This window comes from Protopterus annectens, chromosome 7.part0 (genome assembly GCF_019279795.1).
Source record: "Protopterus annectens isolate FY-2018-M chromosome 7.part0, PAN1.0, whole genome shotgun sequence".
In the NCBI taxonomy this organism is placed as follows: domain Eukaryota; kingdom Metazoa; phylum Chordata; order Ceratodontiformes; family Protopteridae; genus Protopterus; species Protopterus annectens.
The window spans coordinates 1984814141-1984840484 of record NC_056739.1 but is presented as its reverse complement, the minus strand read 5'-3'; the positions used below and the strand labels follow the sequence as shown (position 1 = coordinate 1984840484).

General features: G+C 42.7%; 1 protein-coding gene across 1 annotated transcript in view; it reads left to right on the top strand.

Annotated features, from left to right (window-relative positions):
• Nucleotides 1-18422, top strand: part of TXNRD3 (thioredoxin reductase 3) — a 708837-nt gene extending 690415 nt beyond the window's left edge. Inside the window, exon 17 of the mRNA XM_044078410.1 lies at nt 17319-18422. Within this exon, the coding sequence (XP_043934345.1) occupies nt 17319-17381 (63 nt within the window). The 3' untranslated portion in view covers nt 17382-18422. The remainder of the gene's footprint in view (nt 1-17318) is intronic.
• Nucleotides 18423-26344: the final 7922 nt, after the last annotated feature.

The window sequence follows — 26344 nt, the reverse complement described above, 5'->3', positions numbered from 1 at the left end:
AGCAAGGGGGCACACACTCCTACCCCCTCTGCAGACAAGCCATGACCTTGTGGAACACAGCTCTAAACTACCAAGTTCATCTGCAAGTACAATTCCTGCCAGGAGAGAAAAACACACTGGCAGACGACCTAAGCAGAAACATTATGGACCCACACGAATGGGAACTGAATCCACAAATATTCAGAATGATAACACAAAAATGGTGGAGCCCGGACATAGATCTGTTTGCTTCCCCAAAGAACTGCCAATTACAGAAATTCTGCACAAGGAGCTACCATCCACAAGCATGGAAAGTGGATGCCCTCTCATTCAGCTGGAAAAAACTACAAGTATACGCTTTCCCTCCTTTACCTCTCCTCCCAAAGGTACTCATAAAAGCCAGGCAGGAAGAGCCAAAATGATACTGATTGCACCAGACTGGCCACGCCAGCACTGGTACCCAATCTTAAAGAACTTAGCACAAGAACCACCCTGGATTTTGCCTCAAATCCCAGAGTTGCTGACACAGCACAACAATCAGATACTTCACAGCCAGCTAAAGACCTTAAACCTAGCTGCATGGAAAATTCCCTAGTCAAGCAAGCAATGCCTCTCTCCAAAGCTGTAATGGATGTCATTCTGGAGGCCAGAAGGCCTAGCACCAGGAAAACATACTCGGATAAATGGAAGAGATTTTGTGCCTGGAACCAAGCGCACAGCCTTGACCCACCTGTCCCAAACATTCCTCAGATACTGCAATACTTAAATGAGATGCTGGACAAGAGCCTCTCTTTTTCATCCAAGATCCACGCCTCCGCTATCTCTGCTCATTACAACACGGATCCACCAATTTTTTCTAATCCTTTGCTCAAACAATACCTCAGAGGGGCTAAAAACATAAGACCGCCCCGTAGAGCACCTACACCAACTTGGGACCTTAACTTTGTTTTGGAAAAATTAACTCTACCTCCTTTTGAGCCAGCTAACACAGCAGAAATAAAATACATCTCTTGGAAAACTGCTCTGCTACTGGTAATTAAATCAGCACAAAGAGTTTCAGAATTACAGGCACTAATGGCAGTGGAACCTTTCCTCATCTTCCACCAGGACAGGTTGTCTTTAAGAACTAACCCTACGTTTATGACAAAGGTGGTATCAAGTGTGGAAACCAAACTATTCACTTGCCAACTTTTTATCCAAAACCACAGAACAAAGGGGAGAAACTTCTACATTCTTTGGACATTCACAGACTGTTACGCTTCTACTTGGACAAAACCAAAACTTTCAGAAAATCTGAGCAATTATTGGTAGCATACGCTGCAGAAGCACAGGGAAAAGCCATTTCAAAGCAGACTATTTCAAAATGGATAGGACACTGTATATGTTTCTGCTATACCCACCATGGGAAACCTGTACCTAGCAGCATTAGATCTCACTCCACCAGGGCAACAGCCACTTCAACTGCCTACCTCAGAGTACCTACCAAGGATATTTTGGAAGCAGCAACATGGAGTTCTGTGCATACCTTCACCAAACATTACCATTTGCCTTTATACTCCAAATCCAGAGCTGGCTTCACCACTGCTGTACTGCAGGGCCTTATAGCCACCCCTAATGCCTTATAGATCCAGCCTCCCTACCTCAGCTTTGGGATTCCACCCAAGTGTAATGACTGCAGCAGTGTAACACTATGAACATAGTACAGTTTTGTACCTACCATAAATGTAGATGTTAGAGTGTTGACACTGCTGCAGTCCAGGTTACCATTCCTCCTTCCTTTCTTACCTTCTGGTACTTACCTAGGGCATCTAACCTTTTTACCTATGGGGGTATTTACTGCTAACTAAAAATGGTTGTTTGCTTTTCTTTTGTATTGTTTACTAGCAATTTGAATTGCCTACCTATTTGGGGGCACCTGACATCTGGGGCAAGAAAAACTGAAGAAAATGGCGTTGGCTGCATCATATACCCCTGTCGCACTGATGTCAGGGAGGAGGTGACAGCAACCGACACCGGACCAAGACTTTGGAACTCTGGCCATCTGCGGGACTGCCTGACGGCAGGATAACCCAAGTGTAATGACTGCAGCAGTGTCAACACTCTTAACATCTACATTTATGGTAGGTACAAAACTGTACTTTACTCTTTACCCCCACTTGTAGATCCTCCCCAATTTATTTTACTATAGCATCAAACAATGGTACCTCTGTTTCACCAGATATCCAAACTAAGCTGTTAGGGGTAATAGTAGATTATCTCAAATTCGACCTGCACATAACAAGACTATCAAAACTATCAACAAAAAGCTTGGCTCGCTATATAGAAAAAACTTTTCTAACCCCAACAGCTAGAATCACAATTGCCTGCTCTCATCTTCTCTCCACCCTTCTATATGCTTCCCCTATACTCTGTAACCTAAACAAATCCGAGCTTACCAAACTCTCTCACTGTTACCACCATATTGCCAGATTCTCCACTGGATCAACATATAGGACACATCACTGCCACAACCTCAGGCTCCTAGGGTGGCTAGAACTGCCAAGCTTAATTTGCTTCAGTCAGCTAATAGTCGCACATAATATTCTCAACCAACCCAAAAACACCCCTGACTTACTATCATAAAACCCTACAGTAACTCCAGACCATTACACTCATCCAACAAGCTGTTAGTCCAAACACTGAAAGCTAATAACTTAGCTGGTAACTCCCTGTTTGCCAACTTCGTTGGGAAAGCTTGGAACTTGCTTCCAGCGGACATTACCCTGGAACCCTCTCTAATCCTCTTTAAAAAAGGCCTCAAACCGTATTATAAAAGGCATTGGCTCTGTCCATGTACCAACCCCGATTTATCCCCATAACAACTCCCTAACTCAACAGCAATGTACTAGCTTTTTGCTCACAAATGCTTGCAGTGGCAATCTTATGTACATTTATTTGTAAATAATTGTTGCTGTAATCCACCTGTTTAATATTTTTATATTCTACTGCAAACTGTTAAAATTGTGGATCCCTCTAGAGCGCCACACCCTACTTGTAATATTTGCTCGTTATTTATGTGTTGCTTGGGATGTATGTTTTTATCTGCACAATGCTTTTCTCTCCTGTTAAAATTGTACATTCCTCTTGAATGCCTAATCTTTCGTACTTTGTAAAACCCTTAGCATGTATGTATGTATGTATGTTTTTGTCTGTATGTGGGGAGTTTTTCTCCCTGGGCCTCTGCTGAAAATGGATATGTATCCAGTCGGACTATCCCGGTCAATGAATGTAAAATAAATAAATAAATAAACCTACTGTTTGTGACACGCTTACCCAGTGCAAGGAAGACCTTGTCTGCCATCAGGATCCGCTTCTCTACCCCACAACAGACCTATTCTGGGAACCAGTGTGGGGGCAAGAAGTTGTGGCTTTGAATGACTCAGGACTCTTCCCAAGGACGTTCAGGGTCAACCTTCCCCGAGACAGGGGGGGAAATGACAGACGCCATCCATATGGCAGAGGGGATCCAAGAAATTAAGGGTCTTGAGATCGTTCTCGGACAGACCCTTTCAGCATTGCTGAGGAATTGCCCAACTTCTGTGATCTGGAGGCAGTCGGGAGGAGCGTCACTGTCTGCCCCCAACAGGCTAGGGGTCCACGAATGATCATTGGGTGCTTCAAGTTATATCCAGAGGTTATTCCATTCAGTTTCTTCATCCCCCCCCCCCACATTCTGAAGAGAAACCTCCCAGATGTTCCACCCGGCCAGCAGGAGGCAGCAGCAGTAGAAATTGCCAGACTGCTCAAAAAATGAGTCTTCCACCCCTTCCCCCCAGACCAGTCCAGATTAGACATTTATTCCAGGTTCTTTTTGGTGCCAAAGAAAACTGGGGACTTCTGACTCGTTCGGATCTTACTACCCTGAATCTGTCCATTGCCAAACAAAGTTTCGGATGGTCACTCTACAATCCATTCTGCTCTTTCTGCAAAGCAACAACTGGATGTGCTCTGTGAACCTTCAGGATGCAGACTGTCACATAAAAATGAACAGGCGCTCCAGATGATTTCTTTGCTTCTAGCTTGTAGCCAATCACTTCCAATTCAGAGTACTCCCCTTTGGACTCACCGCAGCCCCCTGGGTGTTAACCAAAGGTGATGGCAGTAGTGGCAGCTCACTTGAGACTGCAGGGATTCCAGGTATTTCCTTACCTGGACAATTGGCTCCTCTCCGCTTCCATCAGGTATCGACTGCTTCAAGCCAGGAATTACCTCCTTCTCTTAGCACCTTCCCTGGACATAATGATCAAACTGGCCAAATTTAACCTGGAACCTGTTCAAGTGTTAAATTTTATAGGTGCTCGTTTGGATATGATACAGGGCAGGGTGTTTCTGCCTCCCGACAGGTTATTTTCACTCCAACAACATATGCGGCCTATTCTACAGACCCCCTTCCCCCCCAGAAGGGTATGGTCCTTCGGGCGTTTGGGTCCATGGCGGCCACAGCAACTCTACTACCAACTGTGTGTCTACACATGAGGATTCTACAGTGGACCTTGGGGGTGTAATGGTCCCTATTCGAACTTCCTCTATCGTACCCAGCCCGGGTTTGTCAGGGCTAACTTCAGTGGTGGCTGCCGTCCCTGAACCTCCTCCTGGGCCGCCCATTTGTTCTTCCTTCCCACTCGATCACGGTGACCCGGATGCCTCCCAGCTCGGGGGGGGGGGTGGCATTGCATGGGGCAGACGGTCCAATGCACGTGCCCCCCCCTTGGAGAACAGTTTGCATGTCAGTGTCGTTGAGATGAGAGCGGTGTTTCTGGCGTTGCAAGCCCTTTGAGGCTTTCTTCCCACCAGGACAGTTGCCATTCAGATGGACATGTCCATTGTCTGGTTTATCAATAAATGGGAGACCAGATCTTATCCTCTTTGCCATGAGGCCATGAGATTGTGTAAATGGGCGATCACTTCCAACCGGGGCAACGCAGATTCTAGGGAATTCCAACATCCTAGCGGACATGCTTAGTAGAACCATTGTGATGCCTTACAAATGGTCTCTGAATCCTTCAGTGACGGACATGATCGTTCAAAAGTGGGGTCATCCTTGCTGCGATCTTTCCCTCTCCTTGCAATGCAAATTGCTGCAAGTTTTTCACTCTGATTCCCCCACCCCCCCAGGGGGAGTCACCCAGAGGTACTCTGGTCCATGCTTGGCCCTCCGGTCTACTTTACTCTTACCCTCCTCTGCCACTGATTCCCAAGTTTTTTCCGAAAGCACAACTGTTGAAGAGAAAGTCATCCTCATTGCCCCCTTCTGGCCTCAGTGAGTTTGGTTCCCCACTCTTTGGTCTCACTGGTGTGCCCACCTTCGTCTCTGGATCCGGTTCCAGATCTTATCTGTCACCCATCAGGTGTTCCACATCCAGACTTAATCATTTTGAAGCTTTCCGCTTGGCTGCTGCAGTACTTTTGATGGCTAGGACTCCCGGGCTCTCTTCACCAGTCAAAAAGATTTTGGTTGCGACTCACAAGGCCTCTACTAGGAAAATCTATTCCAGTAAATGGAAATGCTTTGCTGTCTGGGCTTCACAGCACAAATTTGATCATTTTACATTTCCTGTTATGGCCATTTTAAATTTTCTAGTAAATATTTTCCACAATGGGGCCATTTTTTCTATAATTACATTCCAGTTGGCAGCCATCTCAGATTTCTACATGGGAGAAAATTCTGCCTCCTGGCTTCTTTTAAGCTATGCAAGGCTTTTTTGAAGGGTACTTTTCTCCTTAGGCCACCAGTCAAGGACCCCAGTCCTCCTTGGTTTCGAACTTTACAGGCCCTAGTTTCTTCTCCTTTTGAACCAGCTGCCACTGTGGATTTACTGTTCTTGGCCACCAAGAAGGCTGTCTTCCAAAATATCACTTCGACCAAGCAGGTATCTGAGTTGCAGGTGTCGTCAATTAAGCCTCCTGATATCTTCCATAAGGACAGAGTGACTCTCCATACCAACCCCTCTTTCTTGCCAAAGGTCGCCGCCAAATTATTTAATTTGCCAATTTTCTTCCCAAATTATCAGAACAAAGGGGAATACAAATTACATTTATTTGATGTCCACAGACAATTTTTATTTGGATGGAATCAAAAAAATTTTCGATAGTCTGATCAACTTTTTTGTATCCTTTTCTAAGCCCCGTTTGTGAAAGCTTATTTCCCGTCACTCTTGCTCATTGGATTTCCAGCTGTGTATCTGTGGTTTATTGTTCCATAGGTTCATAGGTTGGTACTAGGCTATCGACCCTAGCCCTATACAAGCCCTAGCCATAACAATTCCCTGGCTATTTCTTCCCACACTATGTACTTCCCTGGACCCCTGTCTAGCAGGGCGACTGACGTGATCCCCGGGATGAATTTCCTTTCTTCCATCCAATCATCAAGGTTCCTTGGGAGAAGAGGGCCAAAGAGGCGCTTTGCTTGACATGTATGGGCAGTCTGTTCCAGAGTCTGGGGAGTCTCTGGGTCAGGAACCTATCCCTCCAGCATGTTTTGTTTATTGTGATGACAAGGTTTAGATCCCTGGAGCGTGTAGCTCTGAGGAATTGGGATTTCTTTAACTGTAGCATGTCCAACAGCTCTGGGTTTGACATGACCTTGTATGTTAAGCAGAGATCGCCTCGGAGTAGACGATATGCGACAGAGTATAGCTGGAGTTTTTTAAGGCGGTCAGCATAGGGCATCTGCTTTAGGCCTTGTGATTCTTTTAGTGAGGTATTTCTGCGGCCTTTCCAGGTGTTGCCGATGTCTTGAGAGGAAAATACCAAATGGGACGTTGTATTCTATAATGGGTCTAATGAGGGATGAGTACAGTGGGACAATAACCTCCTTTTTTTCTGGATGAAAAGCCCTTAGTGATGAGGTGTGCCACATAGAAGGATTTCCTGACTGTTGTGGTGATGTGGTTATTGAAGGTGAGACCACTGTCCACCTGTGTCCCCAAGTCTCTTATCCCACTTTCGGTGTTTAGTGTACTGCCACCTATGTGGTAATTCATGGGTACATGTTTTTTCCCAAAGGGGAATAGCTATGCATTTCTTGGCATTGAGCTTGAGCCCATGGCTCCGGCACCATGCATCTGTTTCTGTAAGGCCCTTTTGTAGAGTATCTACATCATTTGGGGATACAGTAATGGCTCCCAGTGTTCAGTCATCTGCGAAATTTGTTAGCCAGAGTCCCTTAGTGTTGGCCTGTACTTCAGAGAAGTAGATGCCAAACAAGAGAGGTCCCAGGACTGAACCCTAAGGTACTCCACTTGTCACTTGTCTGGAGCTGGATTTGGAGTCAGCTACTTTTACAGTGTGGGTTCTGTCAGTAAGCCAGTTGGCAACCCATTGAGTGATGTAGGGATTAATGCCCAGCTTAGTAAGTTTATCTGATTCCAGAGTGGGAGATGGTGTCAAAGACTTTGGCACGGTCCAGGTAGGCTGTGTGGACTGTCTTACCCTCGTCCACGGCTCTGGAGACTGATTTGAAGAAGTCAATCAGGTTCAGGGGACAAGATCGGCCCTTCACAAACCCAAATTGGGTGGGGTCCAGTGTTTTAAGGTTGCCAATGTCTTTAAGTTCCATGATGATACTTTTCATAGCCTTGCAGATCAGGCTGGTCAGACTGATGGGACGGTAGTTCCTGGGAACCAAGGTGGATCCCCCCTTGTGGATTGGGATAACTGTAGCTGTGCGCCACTCAGTGGGCATGAAGCCTGAGGTGAGGGTATGATTAAACATGAAACTTAGGTGAGGTGCCATTTCATTTTGTAGTTCATGTAGTACACAGCCCAGGATGTCATCTGGTCGCATGGATGCTGTATTCTTAGCTTTGGAGAGTGCATTTCTTACCTGTGTCACCGTTATTACTGGAATTTGGCAATCTTCCGGTATTGAGATGGGCCCATTTAGGGGTTGAGAGGGGGGTGAAGTTGGCACTGAATCGATCTGCCAGGATATTGGCAATATCCTTGGGATCATTATATTTTAATGACATTCTGTTCTAGCTCAGAGCAGATCTAAGCATTGCCATTTAGATACTTGTCGGTTATAGAATGCCTTGTGGTTTTCTTTGGAATCTTTGGCAATTATATTTTCGTAACTAGCTTTGGAGGATTTTGAGGGATCTCGGCTTCTTACTGAGGCTGGTAAGGGAGTTTTTTGCATCCTAGGATTTTCCTCTTTTCTGCAACAGTTTCTTCCTTTTGTTGTAAAGTTTGCTTATGGCAGGGGACCACCAGATTGCCTTCCTTTTTTTGGAGGAGTACATCTTGGTTCTATTTGGGATGGCACGATTCATGCATGAGTGGATGTGCTCGTACAGTGCCTTAGTGTAGGACTAAGCAGTCGAACTTTCGGCTCCTGTCTGTAACTTCTGACTTGAGTAGTATGAAGTTGGCTTTGGAGAAGTTTTTTATGGAGGTTTCCTTACTGGGGGGTGGGTGGGATGTGGATGCCTCTACCTGGCCCTGTCCTTACTCATTCTACCAGATCAGTATCTACTTCTGCAGCCTTCTGGTCCAGGGTTCCTGTTGACAATATATGTTCGGCTCCTGTCTTCACATAAGTTTATCTCCCATTACAAGTTGGACATTCCGTTCTGTAGCAGGGCTTCCTGCGGCTCTGCCATACTCCGGAACATTCCTCCATGAGAGCCTTCCAAGGTTATTGTAGCTAGGGACTCTGTCCCATAGGTTGAAGACTAAATGAAAAACCACTTCAGATAAAAAAGTTATGTGCTTACCATAACGTTCCATCTGAATTGTTGCTTTTCATTTGTCTTCAACCATTCCCCCTTCCTTCCCCCTGCCTTTGGACTTTGTGGTTGACTGGACAGATGCAAGCTTCTTCTTGGTCTGGGTGGAGTCCGATGTGCGTCTCCCCTTCAGTGGTCAGGGATTAAGGTTTTGTTTGCTGTGGGTGGGTTGGTGCTGTCCTGCAGCAAACTCGATCTGAGGGGAGGAGGGAGAGCGGGGTATTTATGTGTAGGGGGAGGAGCTCTGATTTCGGCTCTGACGCTGGAGTATACGGCCATGTCAGATCAAAATCCCATAGGCTGAACTGGAACCATAGAAAGAAGTATAAATGGCAAACCCTTCAGCACAAACTCTTTTTATAGTGGTAGTATTCTTTGGGTTCTAGGTCTTTGTAAAAGAAACAACCAGCCAAAGCTGAGCTAGACTATGAAAAAAACACAACTAGCAGCAGTTGTAAAATGGTTTCCTAACACCAAATAGACATCTGGTACCTCTGCCTTCAAGGATACATATGCAAGTGCTCATACACAATAAATACACCAGGTGAACCACTTGCTCATTAAACAATTAATTACAATTAGTTAGTGCGCCAAACCATGCTGCAGCATGGTACGTGATTTAATTTCACTGAAACATTAACAAATTATGTATATTATAAATGCTAAGAATTATTAATAAAAATATAAATGCATTGAACATTGTGAAATAATCCATGTTGAACCCTTCTAGCAGAATTTTACTTTTTATACTAAATTGACTTCTAAATTAAGTTTCCTAGGGGACAATGTACCAAAATGTAAAATCATCTTACTTTTTAATTCAACTTCTGGTTTAAATCACCTCCTCTAGATAACACTGGGCTAGTCAAGGGCTAGCCAAGATGCTAAAGAAAAAAGAACGGTCATCCCCGCCATGTGTACTCCCAAGAAGTGTTCCCCAACTGGACTTTTGGAATTCCTATTGTGAATGTCTCCCAAATGCTCCAATATTCTCACCTTCACTGCCCTCCTGGTTTGTCCTATATACCACCTTGTGACATCGCAGCCGCACCCCAATGTGTATACAACTCCACATGACTTGCACGTAAATCTGCTTTAACATTCAGACTTTCATCCATTAATAATGGTACCAGAAATGTTTGTTATACACCTACAGACTTTACAAATTATCACAAGCATAAGAACCCACCATCCTCTTATTTGTACTGTATAGTGCTATGTTTAATAGTTCCTTAAGATTTAAATACCTACTATATGAGAACTTGACTATACCAGGAAATGACCCACTGCTTTATCTAGGCATACTGTGTCCTAAAATTCCTGAATCAGATTTCTCATAATAGTAGAAAAGGGAGAAAATTTGGACAAAAAATACAAATCTTTCCCAAAAAATGTGGATTTCAAATTTCTTACACCTTGCACTCCTTCCTTTTCTCAGTTTTCCTAGTTTCATTTTTAAGGTTATGTCTTGCTGCTGTGTGCAAATGTTCTTCATTATAGCCCCTTTTCAATAGTCTGGTCTTACTTTCCAGTAAAACCTCCTTTTTACATTTCTCCTCTGTATTACGCGCTGTACGCTCCCAAGAGGTACAAATGGGGGGGTGCATACTTCCAGCAAACTAAAAATTGTTTACTGCAGTGGGCTTCCTGTATGGTCTGTGCTGTAGTTTCATTGAATGGTCCACATAAAATTCCACATCCAAAAACAGGAAAGTAGAATTCCCAATGTTCATAGAAAATTTCAAACCATGCCAATTAAACTCCTGCAAAAACTTACTAAACTCAGAATGATGCCCCTTGCATATAAAAAAGTCATTTATATATCTCCTGTATAAGACCACATTGTCTCTGCAAAACTTTAAAAAAAAACCCATATAGATGATTGCATAGGTAGGTGCATAGGAGGCATCCATTGCTGTACTTTTCTTTTGCAGATAAACGTGGTTGTCATACTTGAAATAATTGTCAAGCAAAATTCAAGAAGCCTGACTATAAATGCTGTTCTGGGGCCCTCCCCCATCATATCACTAATGGCCTCCAGACCATACGTATTGTGTATATTGGTATAACGAGAACTGACATCTACCAAAACCCAGTAGTAATCATCCTTCCATTCTATTCTGCGAACAACCTCACACAACTCCTGAGTGTTCTTAATATGTGCAGGGATCTGTACAGAATCCAAATGTATACCCACATTGTACATAAATTAATTGATCCCCGATATACTTGGTCTGCCTGGGGGGAGGGCTAGCCAGGTTTTTGTGCAACTTGGGAATGGCATAAAAGACTGGGTCATAAGGTTTACCTTAGTTCATACAATTTGTTGTACTGAACAACAGGATTATGTGATAAAAAATAATCTTTAACCAACAAATCTTGAATCATTTTATGATATTGCACCCTGGACATAACCCAGTTGCCACCTTTATCAGCTTGTCTGAAAACAAACTGCTTCAAAGATCCCTTTAGTTCAGTTCAGACCATTCGGATTTCGACAAATTAAATTCAGTCTGTTTATTAGATTTAACAAATTTTGAATACTCAAATTCCACTCTTACATAACACTTGCTCAAAAGTACATACTGCTGGAGGCCATTTAGGCGGCACAAAGTCACTCCTGATAGATAGTGGAGGAATCACAAATTTACAGTAACCAGTATTAAAAACATCACTACCATTGAGGCATGGTGCGTCATTCTCCAACAAATTTTCATAGTCCTATATTGACAGATCTAACAGTGAATCAACATCTTCATCCATATTTTCATCAATCAAATACACACTAGAATCAGGCATAATGCATTTTTTGCTTTTATCAAAATAAGCCATGAAGTACAGTTTACGACAGAATTTATTTACATCTGTCAGCAATTCAGCCAATGTAGGAATTTTTGTGGGAACAAACTTCATACCCTTACTTAACAGGCTAACCATATTTTCAGATGAACACAATTCTGACAAATTAATGATTTTTAAACTATTTTCATCATTGTTAGTTTTATTTACATTCGCAGTGGAAGCCACATGGAAAGTGACAGTTTCATATCTTAACAGCCCACCAGCCGATAAAGATGTTTACATAAACATCATGTCCAAAACCACTCAGGTCGATCCATTTTTCTTTATTCTTGCCTTTCACCGGTTCTTTCATCCTTTTCTCTACTGCGGCAACCTTGCATTGTTCTTCCCTGAGGAGAAATTTGATGAATCGGAAGTACTGGCTCCTATAATGTCCTCAAATGACACACTTTTTTAGGCAGCACTTCAGCTGATAAAAATGAGAAAGCCCTTGAGTTATTTCTCCTTGTAACAACTCTGGGTTTCCCTCATCGTTGCATGTGTTGCCAGGCATAAGTGGTTCCGCTTTTGAAATTGTTGACATCACGGACCAACTTCCTCTTTTTACGTGTCAATACTTCAGATTCCACCTTCTCCCATTTGGATTTGATTTCTACCATTTTGTTGGAAAAGTCTCTGTGAAATCATTCAACAATGTTTGCTGCAAGCTGGTAATTTATTCATGTAACATGACACTTGTACGTTTGTTTCTCTTAATTAGTATATGTATCCAGTCCAACTTACACTGCAAAGACACCCTTTTCCAATCTTCCAGCAAATCCTGCTCCTCCTCTGTAAAATCCCATGCTGGAAGTTTGTTTATTCTCCAACCTCTTGGTGTGACACCCATTTCTACTTATTTCTCCAATAATTTGGTGTCAAAGAACAAACTTTCTTAGCCATTAAATGCTGTAGTTGCTCAGACTGCAACCTTGAATCAGTAGCCTTAGCAATACATCAGGGATCATGATCCACCAACTTGACTTCCCTTTCTCTCACCAAGTCAGCAAACAGCAACTTGTCTTGTGCCAAAGGGGTTCGAACTACCCCTGGACCAACCTCTCCTATATCCAAAGACATTGTAAAAACCAACCAGCCAAAGCTGAACAAGACTATGAAAACAACACAGATAGCAGTAGTTGTAAAATGGTTTACAAGCACCAAATAGTCATCTGGTGCCTCGGCCTTTCACCTTCAAGGATACATATGCAAGTGCTCATACACAATACATACACCAGGTGAACCACTCGCTCATTAAACAATTAGTCAGTTACAATCAATTAGTTAAAGTGCATAAAACCATGCTGCATCATAGTATGTGATGTAATTTCACTGAAACATTAAAAAATTATGTATATTATAAATGCTAAGAATTATTAATAAAAATGTTATAAATATATTGAATATTGTGACATGATCAATGTTGAACCTTTATAGCAGAATTTTAAAGTTTTTATACTAAACTGACTTCTAAATTAAGTCCCCTAGGGGGACAATGCACCAAAATTTAAAATCATCTTACTTTCTAATGAATTCAGCTTCTGGTTTAAATCACCTCCTCTAGATAACACTGTGCTGTACAAGATGATAAAGAAAACAGAACTGTTATCCCCTCCATGTGTACTCCAGAAATGTACCCCAACTGGACTTTTGAAATTCCTATTGCAAAGCGAATGTTTCCCAAATGCTCCAATATTATTACCTTCACTGGCCTCCTGGTTTGTTCTATATACAAAAAGAAATGGAGCACCGGAAACCACGTAGTTCAAGCACGAATAATTTATTAAAAAGACCACACCACGGACAAAACACCAAGCCACATTAATGCTACAAAATTCCTCATACGTTTTCATCACAAAATAACTTCATCAGATGAGATACTGAGATCACATTAGGCATTGTTAAATATCTTTCCTAATTTAAATGAACCAATCATATAATGAATAAAGGTGCAATCAGTTTAAATGGTGAAATAAAATAAATATCTTAAATCACCAAATACATCAATAAAAACATACCAAAAACTTTAAAATTCTTTAAAAGACAGTTTTCCTTGAATAATTAAAAACAAATGTTAGGAAAATAAATAAGATGTGTTTAAAATGAATTTAAAATTGAATAAACAATCCTACACCCTCCAGTGGATGACAATGAGTATATACCCATTCTAAACAACTCAATTATATTAAGATTACTATTGTTTTGCAGTCCTCAGTTTAAGGACTGGGTTGATGGCGAGTATGTCATTCAAACCTGGACTAGTACATGCATCCAAAGTTATTTGCCAATGCAGATCTCTATATTCAATCATGTCTTCCCAGGGGCTACCTCTTTAGGGACCACTTCAATAAAATAAAATTGATAAATTGCTTGTGGGCAAGAAAGAAGATATCGATATAAGGCATTACTTTCATTCTTTTTCCTTCTCGTATAAATGTTCATACATCCTCTGTCTAAATTTTCTTTCCGTCTTGCCTACATAAAATGAACCACAGGTCACACAAGTAACAATATATATTACCTCAGTTGTGTCACAATTTGCATACCCCCTGGTAGGTATATATCTACCTCTAACTTTCAAATGTAATGTTTCCCCTATGTAAACATAACTACATTGACTACAGTGCCCACACCTGCGGGTACCATTTTTAATGTTTTGAAAAGGTCCAAGCTTATTGTTATATGCACCACCCTCAAAAATATTCTTGATGTTCCGACCTTTTTTATATACACATTGTAAAGGTTTACCAAATATAGTACCTAAATCTGATAGAGAAAATTTCTTCCATTCTTTATCAATAAATTGTTTGATCAGGTATGATTCACCACTATAGGTGATTGTTAAAACTGATTTAAATGGTTTCTCTCCAGTAGTCATATTGTTGTATGTATTGACTACATCAGATCTACCTAAAATTGGGGCAAATCTATCTTCTCTGCCTTCACATACTTCTTTCAAAACATCCAACAATTGTGCACTAGGATAACCTCTATCCTGGAACATTGCCAGTATAAAATCACATTCGAACTTAAAATCAAGGCTTTCTGAGGTCATTCTACTGGCCCGAATCAATTGATCCTTTACTATACCCCTTTTGTGATGTGGTGGATGTGCACTAGTGTAGTGAAGGTACGAATTGGAGAAAGTCTGTTTTCTGTGTATTCTGGATTTATAACCATTATTGATCTTTTGAATATTGACATCAAGATGAACTAACTTCACAATTAAGTTGATATGTGAATCTAAGAAAATTAGTGGTGGTGGAAATATAATCAATAAATTTTAAAAATTAGTTGTCAGTACCCTTCCAGAACAAACAAATGTCCAAAAACCGCACATAAAGATTCCAATATTGCCTGAAATGTTATTGTGGACTATATTTGATAAACCTTTACAATGTGTATATAAAAAAGGTCGGAACATCAAGATTATTTTAGAGGGTGGTGCATATAACAATAAGCCTGGACCTTTTCAAAACATTAAAAATGGTACCCACAGGTGTGGGCACTGTAGCCAATGTAGTTATGTTTACATAGGGGAAACATTACATTTGAAAGTTAGAGGTTGATGTATATCTACCAGGGGCTATGCAAATTGTGACACAACTGGGGTAATATATATTGTTACTTGTGGGACCTGTGGTTCATTTTATGTAGGCAAGATGGAAAGAAAATTTAGACAGAGGATGTATGAACATTTATACGAGATGAGGAAAAAGAAAGTAATGCCTTATATAGACATCATCTTTCTTGCCCACAAGCAATTTGTCAATTTTTTGTTGTTGAAGTGATCCCTAAAGACCCCAGAGGTGGTCCCTGGAAAACATGATCGAATATAGAGAACTGCATTGGCGAATAACTTTGGATGCATGTACTAGTCCAGGTTTGAATGACATGCTATCCATCAAATCAGTCCTTAAACTGAGGGCTGCAATACTATAGTAATCTTAATATAGTATCAGTAGATGTTATGTTCTACCTATTATATTTTACTTTAAATTAGATATTTTTTTTTTATTATTTTATTATTATTTCTTTTATTTTTTTGACATTTTGTTTTTTTTTTGTTTGTTTTGTCTTTGAGCTTTTCTCCCCTCCACTCCATTGAAAAGGTCAAATGGATTATCAATGGATTATCCTGGTAAACAAACTTCAAATAAATAAAATAAATAAATAAATATAATGAATTTGAGTTGTTTAGAATGGGTATATACCCATTGTCATCCACTAGAGGGTGTAGGATTGTTATTCAATTTTAAATGCATTTTAAACACATCTTGTACATTTATTTTCATAACATTTTTTTAATTATTCAAGGAAAACTGTCTTTTAAAGAATTGTAAAGTTTTTGATATGTTTTTATTGAGGTATTTTGTGATTTGAGATATTTATTTTATTTCACTATTTAAAATGATTGCATTGCACCTTTATTCATTATATGATTGGTTCATTTAAATTAGGAAAGGTATTTAACAATGCCTAATGTGATCTCAGTATCTCATCTGATGAAGTTATTTCGTGATGAAAACATATGAGGAATTGTGTAGTGTTAATGTGGTTTGGAGTTATGTCTGTAGTGTGGTCTTGTTAATAAATTATTCGTGCTTGAACTATGTGGTTTCCAGTGCTCCATTTCTTTTTGGTTTACAGTACTGTGGTTGGAGCATTGTGCCATTTTTGTTTTTTGGATTTTGTCCTATATACCACCTTGTGACCTCGCAGCCGCACCCCACTATGTATACAACCCCACATGACTTGCACGGTAATCTACTTTTACATTCAAACTGTCAGCCATTAATAATGGTACCAGAGATGTTCTTTATACACCTACAGACTTTACAATTGCCACAAGCATAATAGCCCACCATCGTCTTTATACTGTATAGTGGTATGTTTAATAGTTCCTTAAGAATTTTCTCAGTCACAGTAGACACAGTAACTATTACGTTTGTAATATTTTGTAAACAACTTACAATATCTCAGCAAACACTCAAGTTATACACATACTGTCAGCAGCATTTTGTTCTCTAGCTGAGAGCTTTCGTGTGAGGCTAAGGAGTTCTGTCTGTGTTACTTAAGATATTTACAAAAATGTGAAAATTATATCTATATAAATATCATAAAAACAGTTGATCTGTACTTGTACTAGGCAGAGGTAATATATTAATGCAGTTGAGTTTGCCGTCATGTAAGCTTTAAGATAGTCTTTTAAAACCTTGTACTTAGCATAGTTTTGGGATTAATGCAAATATGAACAATCAAAATTTGAAGTTTAGAGGCGTCAATCGGAGTTAACTGCAGATGTACCTGGAGGCATCACTCGGATGTAATGAGTTAAGACCACATTCCCTGGACTCTGGATATCTTGATGGTATATGGCTGATGGAGAGAAAGTGGCAGTGGCATATTGTACACAAAGGAGGATGGTGTGCACTGCCATGACTAAGACCTACCAATGGGTTTTAAAAGTAGGAACCCTGCCTAATTAAACCTTGTATTTTTTTGGCTACTACTGAGAAGCGGGGGGGGTATATTCATTGTGCCTACAGATTAGTTTTCATGCCTTATGATTTTTCTAAATCATAATGTAATTAGAAACAGTTTACAGTATTAATAGCTTATTACATTTGCTTATTTTTATTCCTTTGTTTTGTGAAGTTTGGTATAAATGTAACTGGATGTATACTAATGGTACAGTTAGTAAATATGATTGTTTCTCATTTCTTACAGGTGTTTACTACAATGGAAATCTCCAAACGTTCTGGAGCAGATATTACCCAGAGAGGCTGCTGAGGTTAAACCCTGCTGTTGCTTGTTGTCCTGTAATGGCACTCTGTTGCATGGCTAGATAAATTGTGTACTCTGGTAGGATAAAAAAGGCAAGGCTGTATTCAGGCTAGTATGTTAACACACAATATCCTGGAGCCTTAAGTCATACAATGAAGAGTGCTGTCTGGGGCATAGTGCAACAGTGGGGTAACCTTGGAATTAAACCACATCTTGCTTGGCAAGGCATATGAGTGAAAGGATTGCCTTTGTGATGTCTTAGCCTGTAACCCTTAGCAAGGGAGGGCTGTGACTGATAATTGTCGAGCTGAATCTGTGAAGTTTCTCACCCTTTTACATAGTCTGAGCTTCCTTCAGAGGGACCGCAGTTATTTTAACCACCTTTTTAGAGTGACATGTAAAAGATGGAAATAGTTATAACTGGTTGCATTTTGTGTAGTCATTTTCTCAGCATCTTTCAGAAAATTAAGTTTTGCAAGTTACCATTTTGTTAACCCTTTTGAAAATGGCAGGAAATAGATACAGGAGCTTTACCATTCAAGCCCAGCTGCCTGTGTCGTGGTGTACAAGTTTTTTCATTAGATTTTCAGAAATGAACTTTGGAATTTTTAAAATGCCAAATTGCTTATTTTAGTAATTTATAACATTACATTGAATTGCCATTTCATTTCTGGACCATTTTGGGTAACATTTGGTATTTATTCAAGTTTAACTTATTTCTTGTATTTTTGTTAAAAGAAATTGTTGCCGTCTCTCCTAGCAGCAACTGTAAAACGTTGTCTGCAAATAATGTGCTTATTGAATATTAACTTGTATCAGAAGAGTTCAAGCCATTATCAGTTTAACAGAGCCGTAGTTATTTATTTTAAAGATGATGTACAAACTGCAAGTATATTTCTCTGTATTTTGCATGCTTTGATAAAGGTGGGTTAAAAACCTGTACAGAAGTTAAAAAAATAAATAAATAAATGACGTGTACATATTTTTAACTAAGAAATGTGGTTGAAGTCATGTAAAATAGTCTCATTAAATAAGATTTACAGTTGAGTCTCTGTGTTGGCTTCCATTTTATATTTGATCTGATGTTATCCATGTCACTATTCTTCACTTCAGGGTTGTAGGATCTGACATCGGATCCGAGCCGGCAACTTTTTAGACAGATCCTTGGCTTGAGCTCCTCCCACTCCCACAATCCCTTGCTGCCCTCCAACCCATCAGATCTCATTTGCTGCTTCACTGCATAAAACGTGATTCCTTTGGCTCGAGTCCTTCTGTAGGATAAGTGCTCACTTTCAAATTCTCTTTGTCCTTAAAGCTGTTAGTGTTGTAGTGTCTTAGAGTTATAGTCTGATAGTTTTTGTGTAGCCTCCCCTCCCTTCTAGCTAATTGTTCTAGTCAGCCCTTTTTGGCACCAGTTTTTCTCTCTATGAATTTCTCTTTTCAGTAGGTTTAGAGTTAATACTTAGATTGTCTTAGCGTTCTGATTGGTTTTGCTGTTTTATTTACTGGCTTGGCTCTAGGTTACGGCTCTGGTTTGTGTTTTCGGCTTTGGTATTTAGTCTGTTTTTTCTCCCGCATGTCTGACAAACCAGCAAGGTTTGAGGTGCTCCTCATGTGGTTGGAAGATGCCCCTTTCCAACTCTCACAAGGAGTGTCTTTATTGCTTGGGAGCTGACCACCTGGAAGTTGGTGCTTGACCAAGGCCCTGGAATTGAAGGCATCACAAATGCTGCATTCAAAGTAAACTACTATTAAAAGGGATGGCTCAGGGGGTTCTGTTGCTCAAGCCGGATCCCTCTGACCGCAAGAGAAAGGCACCCTCTGTCTTTGGGTCTTGTTCTTCTAAGAAGCCTAGGCTTGTCAGATCCTAGCTCCTCTGATCCGGCTGCAGCCTCAGCACAGTTGGATACAAGGCTCTGCGAAACTACTCCCGGATACAAGGCCTCTGGATCAAGGTCTTCTGATCCGATCCACACTAGACCTGCCATGCATCCAACCTCCACAGATCTGAGACATTTGAGTTCTGAACGCTCCAATCCTCTGACCTCAGAGCCAAAGAGCACAGATCTGGGACCTGTGCCGGATCCCATCAGGGTTGGGGACTCTCCACCGGGTTCTGGCCCAGAGCAGTGCTTTATAGCTCCCAGGCATAGAGACAGTTAGGTACAGGAGGTCCTCTCGGTCTAGACGTGTGTGCCCAGCTAGGTCATCGGCCTCTTCTAGATCCTCCAGGAGCTTGCTTCTGTCCAACATGGACAAGATGATTAGGTCTTTCCTTAAGGCTCAGATTGAGCTGGGGCTTCTTGCGTCCCTGCCCATCTGGCCAGGGGTCCTTCCCCCACCCCTACGCTTGTCTCCTCCTCTGGACCTGGGGCACAGTGAGGGGGCGACATGGACTCCTAGAGCTCACTTTGTCTCTACCCCATCTGAGACCCTGACTGGCTTTGCTTCCACCCCCCCCACCTCGGAGCAGACTGGGTTCCTACCCTGAGTAGTCGCTCTAGCGCCCTTGGGAGAGGATTCTGGTCCAGCCTTTACAGACTGGTGGTTCCTCCTCGATGGTTCGGTTTTCGACAGTTCAGGACTGGTGCTATCTGGTGGTCTTTAAACGGTGGCATGCTCTGCTCCTCCTTTGCAGGTTATTTTTCCCGCTGGGAGTGCGGTGAGGGCATCATCCAGCCCTTTGTCCCATGCTGGAGCTACTTTCCTTCCTTTCCAGGGTCCTTCCCAGCCCCCTCTTCTCTTGAGTGCTGAGCCTTTTCATCCTGCTCCCGGTCAGCCCTCCTGAACCGGCCATCAGGGGGAGTTTCCTCAGTTGGGGTTCTCCTGTCTTCTGAGTCCTCCCCTGGGCCTCCCTCAGAGGATGTGCCTTGGAACAGAACATATAAGAGGAAGCACCTTGACTCCCTAAAATAAGTCCCTCACTGAGGGTAAGGACCTCGAACGGGATGGGTACCCTAGATCTCCACTCGCCTTTGGAGACATTCTAAAGATCCTCAAATTGAAGTGCACATGGTCTCCCCAACCCCATCCTCCGAGGAGTCTGTGTTCCTGAAGCCATTTGGGATGGGACCATCTATGTCTTCATAGGTTCATACTAGGCTATCTGCCCTAGGGCATTTATAAGCCTAGCCAGAGTGTGTGTGGCTTTCACCACCCCTTAGGATGAGAATACTATACCCATTAGTTTGCTGTGCCTCTGTCCAGCAGTGACACAGAGATGATTCCCAGGGTAAACCTACGATCTCCCTTCCACTCGTCAAGATTTTTCTTGAACAGAGTCAGTGAGGGGCTCTGCCTCACATGGACTGGGATTCTGTTCCATAGTGTAGGGAGTCTCTGGGTTATGAATCTGTCCCTCCAGCACGTCCTATTTATATCCATGTTGAGGTTTAAGTCTTTTGCTCTCGTGGCTCTGGTGGATTTGGATTTTTTGAGGTGGAGCATGTCCATTAATTCCGGGTTGGACATGGCCTTGTATGTCAGGCACAGATCACCTCTGAGCAGACTGTATGCGACTGAATAGAGCTGGAGTTTCTTCAGTCGGGCAGCGTATGACATATGTTTGAGCCCCTTTATCCTTTTGGTGAGGAAATTTTGGGGTCTTTCCAACTGCTGCAGGTGTCGGGTAAGGTACATTCCGAATGGGGCATTGTACTCAATCATTGGTCTGATAAGTGAAAAGTACAGGGGTACAATGACCTCTCCTGATCTGGATGTGAATCCCTTCATAATCAGGTAGGCAATGTAGAAGGTCTTCCTAGCCACTTTGGCAATGTGAGTGTCAAAAGAGAGGTTACTGTCAACTTGGGTCCCCAGGTCCCTGATAACTTCTTCCGTGTTTAATGGATTACCACCTATGTGGTAATTAGGGGTTACCTTGTTTTTCCCAAAGGGTATGACTATACATTTTTTGGCATTTAGCTTAAGGCCATGGCTCTGGCACCAGTTATCCATTTGTATGAGACCTCTCTGGAGGATGTCTGTGTCTGATGGAGTGTCAATTATGGTGCCCAGTTTGCAGTCCTCTGTAAATTTTGTCAGCCACAATCCCCTATGTTTGCCTGCACTTCAGAAAAATAAATGCCAAACAAGAGGGGACCCAGGATTGACCCCTGTGGGACACGGCTCGTGACCGGCTTAGAGTCTGACATGGCACCAGCAACTCTAACCCTGTGGGTTCTGTCCTTGAGCCAGTTTGCAACCCATCTTGTGACATACGGGTTTACATCTAAGCTGGTGAGCTTTTCTATGATGCCCGAGTGGGGTATTGTGTCGAACGCTTTTGCTAGGTCAAGGTAGGCTGTGTGAACTGCCTTACCCTCATCAATGGCCTTAGTGACTGTTTCGAAAAAGTCGACCAAGTTCAAGAGGCAGGATCTGCCCTTGACAAAGCCAAATTGGGTAGGATCCAGTATCTGTAGGTCCCCAATGTCTTTGAGTTCCATTATGATCCTCTCCATAGCTTTGCAGACAAGGCTAGTCAAGCTTATGGGGCGGTAATTTCCAGGGTCCGTAGAAGCACCGCCTGTGTGGAGTGGGACCACAGTTGCCGTACGCCATTCTTTGGGTACATATCCTGTAGTAAGGCTAAGATTAAACAGCAGCCTTATGTGTGGGTTTAGTTCCTCATTGAGTTCATGTAGCACACAGCCGGAGACACCGTCCGGTCCCATTGATGCTGTGTTTTTTGCTTTAGAGAGAGCAGCTTTCACCTGGGCATCTGAGATGTTTGGGAGGCTAGACTCTGGTGGGATAGATATTTCTCCTTTTGGGAGAAATTTGCACTGAACCTGTCTGCCAGTATGTTGGCAATGTCTGTGGGTTCAGTGATTTTTGTATCATTTTGGACTAATTCTGAGCATATCTGGGAGTTTCCACCCAGGTTTCTAACATAGCTAAAGAAGGCCTTATGATTGTCTTTTGCAATTTTTCTCTCAAAGTTGGCCTTGGATGGTTTTATGAGTGATCGTAGTTTTTTGCTAGTATTGATCAGAGATGCCTTCCCTTTTAGGGATTTTGCTCTCATGTAGTAGCTTTCTCCTCTTATTGTAGAGTTTGTTTATGGCTGGGGTCCACCAGACCGGGCGCCTGCCTTTGGTGGAAAGGGCCCTGATTTTATTAGGGATTGCTTAATCCATACATTCCTGGAGGTGCTCGTAGAAGGCATTTGTAAGGGTTTCAGCAGCGTGGGTTGTGGTTTCCACTGGTTCGGGGGCCTTGAAGGATACCACTCCAGTCTTAAGAAGTGTGAAGTTTGCTTTTGAGAAGTTCTTCACTGTGGTCTTTTTTGCTGGGGTTGGGGGCGGGATGTGGATCTCCAGTGAGATTAATTTATGGTCTGATCTCACCAATGAGGGATATACTTCCGGTGTGGAGCATTTTGTCCCCATGTTTGTGATGATCAGGTCTAGTATATTTTCTCCTCTTGTGGGAATGGCTACTAGTTGTTCCATAGCATTTGAGTTTATGAACTCCAGGAACCTTTGGGCTAGGGTGTTGGGGCTTGAGTAATGTTCCCAGTCTGTTTGGGTAGTTGCAGTCACCCAATATGATGGTGTTTGGAGAGACATTCATACTCTCCAGTGCCTTCAGGAAGGCTGTGTGGGTTTCCTGAGTTTGAGAGGGTGGTCTGTAGCATGCTACAAACTGTAGGGCAGTTTTACCTATGGATGTTCTTAATTGCACCTGGATGGTCTCCGATGCTTCATGCGTTGACACTAACCTGGAGGTGTGGGTATCCTTTATGAATATGGATACTCCCCCTCCTTTTGTGGTTGGGTCCAGATTTTGGGGCCGGAACGCATGATATGAGGTATAACCTGATAGTGATGGGGTGCTCTCAGGAGCCTTGAACCAGGTTTCAGTCACAGCACAGACATCGATGTTCTCCATACTGAGGAGGGCTTCGAGGGCATGCATCTTGAGGTTTAGACTTCCGGCATTGAGCAGTATTACCCTTAATTTTTTTCCATTTTTGTTTTCTAGGGCGGTATCATTTGAGCCTTGCCTAAAAAAGGCACTATGGGGGTGGCAAGAGCCTTTGCCAATATCCAGAAGCCCAGGGGTGACAGGTGCAAGCCGTCCCTTGCGAAGCAGCGTGGCTTGTCAAGCATGTCATCCCAGGCAGACAGACATTGGATCCCCTTAGAATGACACCAGTAATTAAGCCAATTATTAAAGCTGATCATTTTGTCTCTGTATTGTGGCATCATTCTTGGTGAGGGTAGGATACTGCTCAGGGTCAGGGTCATACCGGCCTGGGCTACATAATCTGAGAGCTCCTCTGTCTCTTCATGTAGTCCAGGGAGGTACGTCTCAGGTCATTCACACCAGCATGGACAATGACAGAGTCATACTTGTACTTGCTGTGGAGTGACCTGAGTGCTTGTGTTATGTGGCAGTTTCTAGCGCCCGACAGGCAGCTTACTGTGATCTTTTCCTTGTTCAGTCTGGTGAGTGGGACGTTAGTGTGTCTGACTATGGAGTCACCTATAACAAGTGTGTCTGGCATTGTGTTTGGCCTTAAGGGCTGTGACTGTTTAGCACACTGACTTTGAGAACTATGTGTTGCATGTCTTATGTCTTGAGGTGGCGGTTGCTTGGGTGTCTGGTTTGGAGGCCTCTGTAGTTTTGGTAGATTTTTGATCAGTGCCTCAGAGTATGTCTTTGTGTGTTTATGTGTTTGTTTTGCAGTTGTGATAGTTCTATGTGAAACTGGGTTTGTGGTGTGCGTGGTTTCCTTCTCCTCCTGTCTGGTCTTGCCAGTCCTGAGTTGAGAGAGCTCAGCCTCTAGTTTGGCTGTATAGTTGCATCTCTCACATGTATTTGTGTTTTGTGGGAGAAGGAGTGGGTTGTCTGTGTACATGAGGCAATTGTAACATTGCCTCAAGATGCCCAGATTCACCAGCTGAACAGGAGAGGACGCTAGCAACTGACCCTTCGACATGCTAGAAAGTGAAAAAGTTTGCTGTGTAACTGAGTCAGAAGGGACCTATAGGGAAATGGGTACTCAAGGGGATTCTAGGCTAATGTAGTACTTTGTTTAGTATATAAGTACTTTACCTATATAAAAATGCTTTAGGAGCAAGTGCTGAGCTTTTGAGATAGAGAATGGACTGTTTAGATTGCAAGTAGAGAAGTTCTAAGGGAAAAATTGAAGAGCAGACTTTACGGAGCCAGAAATAGTTTAACCTTGTTTAACTGGCGCTGCCCGATGGTGCTCTATGGGCAACTCCGCGCTAAATCACGCAAAACGTGCTAAAGCGGGCTTTATAGCAGGGGATTGAAAAGAGCTAGGAATTGACCCAAAATGGCCAATAGACTACAAGTTTTTGGCTGGAACCACTGCTCTAGGGACAAATAGGCTGCTCAGTGCTCCCCACTCCCACTGGTGAACAAAGAAGCTTCCCTTTATCCAAATAAGGATACGGAATAGCACAGGAACCAAGCCAAAGCCCAGAGATCAGCAAACTCTGAAGACTGGACTATTCTAGTTCAGTAAGGCGGGAAAACGAGATTTTTTTTTTTTTTTGGCTCCCCCCTGCTGACGAACACGTAGACCTTATCGCCAGCAGGGCATGGAAGGAGCCAGACACTGTGGAGCCACTGCACAAATGAGCAGACAAATTCTTAAGTCCTCCCTCAGGCAGACAGTTTTGGTCCAAAGGGATGACTGTCAATGCTATAGTGGTAGCTGCTGCCACTAAAAAGGAATTGGCGGAACAGATTCTGTCCATCCTCCCAATCGTGAATCCCGGTTGATTGACAAACATGGAAAGCAGGTTTTCACCTCTGATACGTTTGGTTTCTGGGCGCTTAATTACTTGGCACATTTCATCTGCCTCCAAAGGTATTTGGTTAAGAAACTCACCACTTCCCTTTCTGAGTTGATGCCTGCCGAAAACTTTATCAAAGTGTCTTCCGAACTATCCAAGTCGTGTTGCATCCCCAGCTAATTCCTCAATGAGGTTGATTTCCAATGCTGTGGAAGGGACCTCTCGAGCAGCTGGCACAGACATTGGTAATTGTCATTTTGCCTGGCTGCGCCTTTGCAGGTTTGTGGAGTTTTTAAGTTTCCTCCACTAGTGCCCCCCTTTGGATCAACTTTCTTTAGTCCATCAGTCAGGTGCACTCACCCGCAGTGAGCAAGAAGGGAAGACCTTGTCAGCTGTAGGAATCAGAATTTCTCCCCCTCAGTGATCCTTTTCTAAGACACAGTGAGGGACTGAGAAGTTGTGTTTTTGAAAGTCGCAGTCTATTCAGGAGGCTCAGGATGAACCTCTTCTAGAGGTTGGGGGAAAGGGTTCAGTGGCAGATGCTCCCCTAGAGGCAGAGGGTGTCTGCAAAATCAAGGCTCCAGGGAACCCTTCTCTGAAAAACTCTTCCAGCTTTCCTGATGCGTTGCCGACTGTCTTGCTCCGGAGGTAGTCAGGGGTCATTTATCTCTGCATGCTTGGCCGGAGCAAACATCACAAGAGGATAGGTGGATGCTAAGCATTATTTCCATGGTCTGACTCCCTTTTCCCAGTCTTCCCCAAAAGTCAAGAAACTTCTTCATAAGGCACCACCCTGCCAGAGGGAATTAGCTCAGCAAGAAGTTCTTAAGCTTCTTCAGAAGAGAGCCATCCAAGAGGTCCACCAAGGATCTGGAACATGTTCATCGTGCATACAGCTGCAGTAATCACATATGGGTTCTCTGCCGTCAGGCGGGTCCTCGGTTGGCCGAATTCCAAAGTCCTGGTCCGGCGTCGGTTGTTGTCCCTTCTTCCTTGACGTCAGTGCGACAGGGGTGTATAAGTTACAGCCGACGCCATATTCTCCAGTCTTTTTTGCCGCGCGGTGCCCGAAGCAGAAGCAGTTCGCAAGTGCCAGTCTGCCAGCACCTGAATTTACGAAAAATAGGAACCGAAGTCTTCTTTAAAGCTAAGTACCCCGTTGGGGAAACTTTTCTTGCCTCAGACCGATGT